Source organism: Triticum dicoccoides, chromosome 5B, assembly GCF_002162155.2.
Source record: "Triticum dicoccoides isolate Atlit2015 ecotype Zavitan chromosome 5B, WEW_v2.0, whole genome shotgun sequence".
Taxonomy (NCBI): Eukaryota; Viridiplantae; Streptophyta; class Magnoliopsida; order Poales; family Poaceae; genus Triticum; species Triticum dicoccoides.
In genome coordinates, this window is record NC_041389.1 from 589,053,495 (window position 1) to 589,063,475 (window position 9,981).

Below are 9,981 nucleotides of genomic sequence, written 5' to 3' on the forward strand. Positions count from 1 at the left end.
CGTGCCCAGAACCCCACACCCTATCCATCCCGCCGTCGACAAGGATTGCGCCGGCATACCAGGTTGGGACAGAGGATAATCCGACAGTCAGTTGGGGCATTCCGGAGAGCTTTCCGCCCACACAGATGCAGCGGGTGTACGTCTGCCACTCGCCGCCGCTTGTTCGGGCGCAGATAAGCACAAGCACCAGCGGCGCCCGGGCTGTCCACGACCTGTTCGACGGAATGACATAACAAGACTCGATATGTTTTTTGTTGCTCATCCAAAAGATTCGATATGAGCATGCCAAGAAGTGGCTTATCAAGAAGAAAAAAAAGATCAACGAGCGTAGGCCCTACAAGGCGGCGGTGGCGGCTATGGCAGCAGCGAAGCATGTGGCTGAGATGCAAGTGGAGCATGCTACAAAGATGCAGGCAGAGCTGTACACAAGGATGGCCTCAGAGCAGGCGGCATGGATGGCGCCCGTCGAGTGATTTGGCCAGCCAGTGACTGATCCGTCATGCTCAGACGTTGATTTCATCTTGGCATGTCCGGATTGCTTTGCTTTGTTGAACTATGATTTCTTTTGCTTTGTTTTGAACTATTGAATTGGGACAATTTGTATCATGTGATCGACGTGCATCGATTGTATGGATTTTAAGTTCCGAATTTAAGGTGTGTGGATGTGCGGCGGCACATATGAGGGGATGTCCAGTGCTGTCCGTGGACACGCCCAGACGTGTATAGGGGCGGATTTGCCAAGTCCGGCTCTTAGATATTGTTTTCTTAAACAGATGTAAAAAAATTGCCCCGTCATATTAATTCAAAAGGAGTTTTACAAAGAAACAAAAACATTCAGTCTCATAGAGTGTATGGTTTACTCTCGCGGCAATAATGAACTCAAACGCTTAGCGTCCACTAGTATAACTCGCGAAAAAACTAGACATTCTACATAATGAAGACATTCCTAAAAACTCTTGCATTACACTCGTTCTAAATGTCTCATGAAATAAGCATGATGAAAGAAGCAAATCCCTTTTCTTATGATGTCGACGCCTTTTGGCAGTTGATGCTGGCCATCAAGAACCACCAATCAGCGGGGAGAAGAAAGTTGTCTCAACCTCCCGTGCGCAAATCCACCAAATATGTATGGTATATCTACATTTGAAACACATGTGCGCAACAGCGGTTCTCGTTTACACAATTGACATAAACTGCAGTTAGGCTAACCTTGACGTTGAAGGCGATCCGCGGTTCAAACCCTGTCCTAGATGATGAGCCAAGAAAAAGGACTTGTTCTTGGACGGAATCCAATTTGCCCAAACCCCCGGCTTAAGAATGGAAGCATTCGAATCTCCAAGTTGCGGCTTAACAATTGTGTCCTCCTTGTTGTCCCGAATGTGTGTGTCCAAACGGTAGTTATTAGATTTTCTTTTAAAACATTTATAGTTATTGTGCATTGCTTGCCTGGACCTGGTGAAAATGATTATTATTGTTTCTTTTTTCAAAATATCACCCCCCTTCTTCTTTTTGAATCTGTCATGAACGATGTAAGTGTTTTGCGTTAATCAGAAAAGTAATCTATGACGACATTCCTTAAAAAATACTTCCTCTGCAAAGAAATGTAAGAGTTTTAACGAATGTCATCATAGATCACTACTTTAGTGATCTAAATGCTCTTATATTTCTTTACATGGGAGTAATAGTTATCACGCGTTACTTTTTCCGTCTAAGTTTATTAGTCCCCTTTTGTATTTTGGGTAAAACTTCTTTCAAATATGAATCCAGCAATATATTTTTTGTGGCACATAACTTGTACTCTCTTCGTTCCGAAATATAAGGTGGGTTAGTTTTTCAAAAGTCAAACTTGTGCATGTTTGACCAAGTTTTTAGAAAAAATATATTAATATCTATAAGGGCGTATCCAACAGCCGCCCAACGCGCGACGCGCTAAAAACTAGTTTGCAGCGCGCTTATCGCCTGGTTTGGCGCGGCGTGCAGCGCTGGCTCCAGCAGCCGCAGTAAAATGCAGTGCGCGCGCGTAGCTCCAGCAGCGCGCGCGAGCAGCCGACGCATGCCATTTGTTGCATTTCGGACACAAAATGTATTTCCCACATCACAAAATAAAGACATGGCATATAATTTAAATCACACAAACAAGTTGATGACTTAAAAGTTCATGCCCACAAGTTCAAATTCATGCCCACAACATCATCCAACCAAGTTCAAAATGCAAACCAAGTTCATGACATAAACAAAAGGCACAACAATCAAGCCTCGTCCTCGTCTTCATCCTCATCTTCCTCCGATTCATCCGACTCCTCCGAAGACGATTATTCCTCCTCCTCTTCATTGTCGCGCGCCGCATCCTCATCACGTGAAGCTCGAAAGGTGTTGGCAAGATCTTCAACGGCATCTTCATGCGAAGGTGTGTGAGACACACGGAAGACATTCCGCCTGTGGCGCCCGGAGGTGCACCCATGCCTCCAATGAGTGACGCAAAACTCATGCCACTCATGCCGGCCATGCCGCCCGGAGGTGCTCTGAAGCCACCCATGCCTCCCATGGTCTCCATGGTAGCTCCAAAGCCACCCATGGCACCCATGCCGCCCATGGTAGCATGCCGGTGCTCGGAGGAACTCCGGCGGGGGCGAAGCCAAAGCTCCCCGCGCTAGGGTTTGCGGCGGCGGCGCGTGCGGGGCAAAGGTGGCACGGTGGAGAGAGTGCGGCTCGAGCGCTCGAGTGTGCCGCGCGCGAAAGCGCGCGCACCAAATACACAACGCGCGATGGTGATTCGGACCGCGCGCCCAACTCTATATGCCGCGCGTGCGCTTATTGCGCATCCGCTGGAGCCCCTCTACCGATTGCGCGCGCGCTAAAAAGGGCAAATTTGCGGCGCGGCGCTCATTTAGCGCAGCTGTTGGAAATGCTCTAACACCAAATTTGTATCATTAGATCCGTCTTGAAAAATATTTTCATATTTTCTTTGGTTTGTATTGAGGATGTTGATAATATATTCTAAAATCCTGGTCAAACATACTTTTTTTACGGGCAACTGCAAGCGTTCTGCCAATTTATTAAGTAGAGTGAAAGGACCAAGGTCCCAGGGCATCATACAGAACATCTCCACACCCGGAGGCTGGCTGAGGGAGAGCAGCTCAAATTCGAATCAGAACAAAGAAGACGAGACAAAAGAGAAAGAAAAAGGAGGGGGCGCACAGCATCAGTTGCTTGTGTATCTGGCTTTCATGGAAATTTTTGCACCTTATATTTTGAAACGAAGGGAGTATTTTGTTAGCCTCGTCAAACTATGATCAAAGTTTGAGCCAGAACACAAGATGTACTCTTTGAAGATTGAAAAAATAAATACCATCCCACAATTCAGAAACCACGAGCGAAACATTACGGCTGAATCTCTCCAGGAAAAAACATATCAAACCATCAGAGTTCATACATCCAGAAGGCAATCAACCATCAAGAACCAAAGGACAACCAAGATAACAACCACACGCAAGCACAACATAGCACTAGCATCGTTATTACACAACAACTCTGACGCCCGAGCTCACTCACGGTCTAAAACAGGTTCTGGCAGGACTTGTCCTGGTCGGACCGGTGCGCTCGCCGCTTGCTGCTCCCGGTGCCCGAGGTGGGCTTGTGGTGGTGGTCGGAGCTCTTCGACACCGGCCTGCGGCGCGAGCTGGAGAGGTGGGGGTCCGGCCTCGCCTTGCTGCGGTGAGAGCTCAAGGATTCCTCGTACTCCTGGCAAGAAGTTTCATGTTCAAGATGAGGATAATGCATTTGGCTGCTTGAGGACGAAATATGGGAAAGATGGATGGAGATTGTGCTGACAAACAGCCTTGGTACCTCGGATCTGCTCTTGGAGAAAGGGGTTAGGCAAGGGTTGAGATCCTTGACGAACATTTCGTCAGGGCTACCGTAGTTTGGTGGCGTCTCCGCTTCGCCGATGCTGCACTCCTGTGATGACAGCACATAGGAATGGACACCATCAGTCATGCAATGTAGGATCCATTTGTATTGGAGGTATTTTTATGCTCTTGTCGCAACAGATAGTTTGCAAACAGCAAGAATGATAAAGCTCTTGAAAAGAGTTGGGAACTTGGAGTCTGAAACAGACTAAACAAATTAACCATGAAATGTAGGTATGGGATTGTCCTTGCTAATTTGACGGTGTAGAAAGTGTTTTCAAATATCACTTGGAAAAAATAAAGAGTGTGAACTGAATATGAGATAAATCTAACAACTTAACATCAAAACAGAACAATTGGAAGTTGTTAACAATGTGGTGTACCTGTATTCTGTTTTTAAAAAGCAGGCCAAAACATGAGACATTAGACTAAAGTTACTCCTGCTGTGTCTGAATTGATGCGTGAGGTGTACTTTTGATTAAGTCATCAAAGTCCATGAGAATATTGATAATAATGTGTGTTCCTCCAAAAAGGACATAAGAAACACGCAAACCAAAACGTTCTAGAAGCGTATTCCAAATAATTAAAAGCATGGCTCGAAAAAAAGCCTTTGCAGACATATTTTCCGTTTGTATAGCTTAATGGCTGTTAAACATTTGCCAGGGCCATTTAACACTAACAAATATATTAAGGTTAGCCCAATGCAAATGTCATTTATATAGCTTAATGGCTGTTAAACATTTGCTAGGGCCATTTAACAGTAATAAATATATGATCCCCTCTACCAATTGTAACATGGCACAGTACATTAGTATGAATCTTTTATCGAAGCATAATTCGGTCAAATCTTCTCCTTTCACTGTTTCCATGGACAATTTGCGTATAGCAAAGATTGACCTGGATCGTCCTATGTGCTCTTTCATGTATACATATGTATACTTTTCTCTAATTCTTAAGTACTAGTAAAATCTTGTAGAAGGCCGTTTGCCAGTGGCCGGTGGGGTGACCGTTTGTTAACCATTTGCAGTTATGAAGACATCAAATTCTGGCATTGGCATGGTCGGCCTCTGGATTATTACTCCTAAATCAGCAACAATTAATATGGATCAGAGTACTAAATCAGCGACAATTAATATGGATCGAAGGGGATATTATTTTTGAACCATAGCACATGGATTAGCAGGTTCCAAAAGAAATGTGTATTGCAAACGTGGTCACACAAGTTTGAATTCAAGAAAACAACCAAAAGCAATTTACGGAATAAGATGCACACCATCTAATAGTGACAAATAAAATTGTTGAAGCATCTGAAAAACAAAATTGGCATATACACATTCAGTCTTAACAAAAGAACTGTGGAGCAAACGATCATACCAGAGAGAAGGCGGTCTCCTCGTTAAGCACGGGCGTGCTTGGGGAGGAGCAATATTCATCATCAAAACATGATCTTGGGGTGTTCTTCTCGGCCTTGACCTGAAACAGTAGCAACCGAACATTAGATTGGTAATACTGAAAGATTGCGCTAGGAATGCATCACAGAAACGTCAAGACGTGCCTGGGCGAGCTCCTCGGCAAGGCATTGGATCTGCCCGGTGAGAGTCGAAATCTCATCCCGGACGTGGAGGTCCGGCTGCGTGTCCGGGAACAGCACTGCGTCCTTGAGCGTGCTGATCTCCTCTCGCTGGCGCAGGCACAGGTCCTTGAGCCGCTCGACCTACTCACCATTACCACAATCACTCCATCAGCAATTGATAACACAGGAGGAGAAAAGGATGTGTGTTCAGTTTTCAGCGGCGCACCTCCCTGTCCTTCTGCTCGAGCTGGAGGCGGAGCGCGGCGATCTCGTCCTCCTGCTCCTTGCTCTGCGACAGGAGCTCCCGCTCGCTGCGCAGCACCATGGCGAGCGTCCGCGTGTTGGCGTTGCCGCTGTTCTTGACCTCCGTGAGGGCCTTCTTCTTGGCCTCCGGCGGCGCCTTCTGGAACAGCTTCCGCGACAGCCCCGGCAGCTTGGCCCCGCTGCCGTTCTTCGCGGGGGCGGCAGCGGCGGCGGGAGGGACGGGGAGGAGGTTCTTGGCGCTGGGCTTCTTGTCCATGGAGATGAGCCTCCGGAGCACGGAGCCCAGGTTGCCGTGGGGCTGCGGCGCCTGGCAGCGCAGGTCGCCGCGGCCAGATCTGACCGCGACCAGCGCGCGGCTCCCGTGCTGCTGCCCCGGCGTCCCCGATGCGGCGGCGGCGGCAGGCCCGGCGCGGCGCGGGGACGGGGAGGGCGACGGGGAGTCGTCGTAGGAGGCGTAGCGCGAGGCCGCGGCCGCCTTCCTCATCTCTCTCTCTCTCTCTCTCTCTCTCTCTCCTCCTGCTAGCCGCGCTGCCGGAGCGGCCGCCGCTTGGCTGTGGCTAGAGTGGAGTGTGGTGTCGTGACGCCGCTCTGGTGCGCGGCGTGCCTTTTCGCGTGGAGGGATTCGGGGGGTGGAGCCGAGCGGAGCGGCCGGCGGCGTTCGAAATTCGAATGGAGCTGCAAATGATGGCGTCGTGTTGCGTTTCGGGCTCTCTTTTTCGGTGCCTACTGTGCCATGACAGTGTCGGCGTCTTTTGCTGCACGCCGGGCAGGGCAGGGAGGGTCGGGCCTGGGCTGCCACGTTCGGTGAGGCCAACTCCACCGCACGACCCCAAACGAACGTCCGCTTTGTCCGGATTTCGTCTGCTTGGGGTAGCAATGTTCGGGGAGGAGGAGGGATCCAAAGTTGAGGTTTCGGACGGGGTCCAGAGCCGGGCGCATTCCGCCATGGCGTTTTGCGGGGTTTTCAGATCACTCGAGTGAAACTTTTTTTCTAAATTTTTTTTGAGACAAGTGGCATTTTCCCAAATGATAAGCGGCACATTTGTGGCACGAAGCACTTATATTAAAAAACAAAAACAAAATAAACTTTTCATTAAAAAAACTAAAGTTGCCATCCCCGCGCCACTAAACTTGACATAAAAAACGTTCGGAGTTGTCATGTGTTTGTGTCACAAGCGTGGCACTTATAAGAGTCCATTTTTTTCCCGCAAAAGATCAGCTGAGCGATATACTAGTTAATAAGAGTTAAATGCAGAAAATCACCACATTAAAGGCTAAGTTATGAGGAAAGATAGTTCTACAATTTTATGTCTATACAGGTTCTAGCTACTCCCTCCGTTAGTTTACAAGTCCCGCGCGTATATCTAGGTTGTCAATCTTATCACCCTAATATAAACTATATAACACAAAAATTATACGGTTTGAAAATATGACATCTGAAGTTTTTATTGATATATTATTTTAATATATGACTTATATTAGGTTGGTCAAATTGACGATCTAGGGATACGCGCATGCCTTGTAAGCTGAGAGAGAGGGAGTACAAATTTTGTCTGAGCTTATACTCCAAAAACTAGCCTACACGCAACATCAATCATAGCCGGAAGAAGCCAAGCGAGGGAGTTGTTGAAGTCAATGCCGATGCGTCATTTCATGTGAAAAATATGACATGAGCCTTCGGAGCGATAGCTCGAGATGATCGAGGTAATTTTCTGGCAGCAGAGACTTGTGTGCTACCCCATGTTTCTAGTGCAGATTCAGCCAAAGTAGGCTATCCGAGGTGGTTTGATCCTAGCAGAAAAATTGGGGTGCACTAAGCTCATCATCGAGTCTAACAGTATGGTGGCGTTTAGGTCATCTCTGATCCTAATGCTTATATGGGAACTGATGTTCCAATTGTTGCAGAGTGTTCTCTCATGGCCATGGAGTTTACTAGCATCGGTTTTGTCCACTGCAACAGAGAAGCAAATATGGTAGCAAATTGCTCGGCAAAACACTGTTTTAGCATTAATGAGTCTGAATCTTGGGAATCCAATGTCCCTGAGTTTATTCTTCATCACTACGTAAACGGCCTTGATATTATTTGATGAATAAAGTTGTTATGATAAAAACAAACACCTAGTCTATGGTAAACCTTTTGCGTAAATCACTGTCTGGCCGATTAGAGTGTTTTGATGACGTTTCTAACAAGTGGGTGTGGGTCCTCCCTTTTGATGATGTGGCATAACAACTCGTCGGGTGGCGTTAGACGGGGTTTGGTCCAAATTTACAAAATACTCTCTCGGTTATGTAGGCAAACAAACAGGATGCAGAACTTGGCCCAGAGCCTGCATCCCTTCGTGTAGGCTCTGCTGGGCCAAACCCTAGGGAAACAAACACGCCCTTGGTGTGTCGCGGTAATCGCCGCTTCAGGTGTGGAAGCCCAAGGCGCCCTTACTTAGCAATCTAGGATACCCAAACTTGTAAGAAATAATGGTTTTGTGTCTTCTTCAGTGATTTCTTCATCGGAGAGTTTGCTTGACCGATCAGCCACTGCTTGACTCCTCTTCTCCCTTTTACATGCTCCGGCTGACTAAGGGGATGCAAGCCCGTCTACCCGGCCTTGATAGGAATGAGTGTGACATATGGTTTAGGTTGATCTAGATCAGATTCTCGACAAGGCGTCGTGGTAGAATTGACACTCGCGCAAGGCCATGGATGGGGAAAAGAAACGAAGATTGATATTCAGGAGCTAATGAAGAAATTGGACCTGAATGATACGTCTCCAATGTATCTATAATTTATGAAGTATTCATGTTATATTTACATCATTACATATGGTTTTAGTGCGCTTTTGTACTATTTTTATAGACTGATGTATTAATCTAGTGCTCAGTGTTAGTTCCTGTTTTTTTTTGCATATTTTTGGTTTCGTAGAAAATCCATATCTACGAAGGTCCAAACACAATAAAAATTTATGACGATTTTTTATGGAAAATTAGAAACCCTAGAAGCTTTGGGAGAGGACCAAGAGATGGATGTGGGGCCCACAAACCCAGGGGTGCGGCCTACCCCTGGTCGCGCCATCGAGGCTTGTGGTGCTCCTACAACTCCGTTTAACCTAATTCTTAGCTTATAAATTCACATATATTCCAAAAACCTCAGAGCGAGACCCCAAACAATTTTTCCGCCGCCGCAAGCCTCTGTTTCGTAGCGATCTCATCTGGAGGCCTTTTCCGGCACTCTACCGAGGGGGAACCCATCAACGTAGGCCTTTCATCAACCTTGTTGTCTCCATGGTGATATGTGAGTAGTTCATCCTCGGGGGTGAGGATTTGTATCAGTAGCTATGTGTTTGATCTCTCTCTCCCACGTTCTTGATGGATTTTGATCTTGATTGTATCATGAGCTTGATTAATAAAGTGGGATATTATGATGTCCATCTCCCTCTATATCTTTTTATGATGAATTGAGTCTTGCTCTTTGAAGTTTCTTTATGTTGGATTGAATAGTTTAGATTTGAGATTACTTGATGCATGTCTAGTAATTAAATTGCGGATACCTATGGTGACATTGGGGTAATCTAGGCATAAAGGTTGAACGATACGTATCATATGGTCTTGTCGTAGTACGATATCTAATGTTATCTGTGACACTTTGGGGGTGTTTCAATAGATTGATTGGAAACACAACTTTGAGGTGGTTTGCTACCTACGCGATGACATCTTACTTTCTGATAACCCACAAGTATAGGGGATCGCAACCGTTTTCGAGGGTAGAGTATTCAACCCAAATTTATAGATTCGACACAAGGGGAGCCAAATAATATTTGTAAGTATTAGCAACTGAGTTGTCAATTCAATCACACCTGGAGATTAATTATCTGTAGCAAAGTAATCACTAGCAAAGTAATATGATAGTTTTGATAATAGTACCAGCAGCAATAGTAACGGTAATAGTGAGAGCAGTAGTTTTGTGACAAGTGCAACAGTAACGATAGTATTAGTAACTTAGCAAGAATAATATAAGAGAAATTCACAGGCATTGGATCGATGATTTGTTGAATGATATTCATCATGTGACAGTCATAACCTAGTGCGATATGGCACTAGCTCCAGCTCATAAATATAATGTAGGCATGTATTCCGTAAATAGTCATACGTGCTTATGGAAAGAACTTGCATGACATCTTTTGTCCTACCCTCCCATTGCAGTAGGGTCCTATTGGAAACTAAGGGATATTAAGGCCTCCTTTTA

The 9,981-nt window shown here is 46.1% G+C and overlaps 1 protein-coding gene across 2 annotated transcripts; it reads right to left on the minus strand.

Annotated features, from left to right (window-relative positions):
- Positions 1-3,359: 3,359 nt before the first annotated feature.
- On the minus strand, positions 3,360-6,424 carry LOC119311836. 2 transcript variants are annotated; one of them, XM_037587549.1, is made up of 5 exons: positions 5,708-6,405; positions 5,464-5,622; positions 5,283-5,381; positions 3,847-3,957; positions 3,360-3,741 (listed from the first exon to the last, which is right to left on the minus strand). In XM_037587549.1, the coding sequence occupies exons 1-5, from the start codon at positions 6,227-6,229 to the stop codon at positions 3,556-3,558; spliced, it is 1,077 nt and encodes a 358-aa protein (XP_037443446.1). In that variant the 5' UTR covers positions 6,230-6,405; the 3' UTR covers positions 3,360-3,555. The 2 variants fall into 2 exon arrangements, with proteins under 2 accessions (XP_037443446.1, XP_037443445.1); XM_037587548.1 differs by having other exon boundaries at positions 3,360-3,957; positions 5,708-6,424.
- Between the last annotated feature and the right edge of the window lie 3,557 nt (positions 6,425-9,981).

What these genes read in the sequence shown, in the direction of transcription:
- LOC119311836 (XM_037587548.1), bottom strand. Translation starts at nt 6,229, where the DNA reads ATGAGGAAGGCGGCCGCGGCCTCGCGCTACGCCTCCTACGACGACTCC. An exon ending in TCGAGCAGAAGGACAGGGAG is followed by an intron (nt 5,623 to 5,707) that starts GTGCGCCGCTGA and finishes AATGGTGAGTAG; the next exon opens with GTCGAGCGGCTCAAGGACCT. An exon ending in AGGAGACCGCCTTCTCTCTG is followed by an intron (nt 3,958 to 5,282) that starts GTATGATCGTTT and finishes CTGTCATCACAG; the next exon opens with GAGTGCAGCATCGGCGAAGC.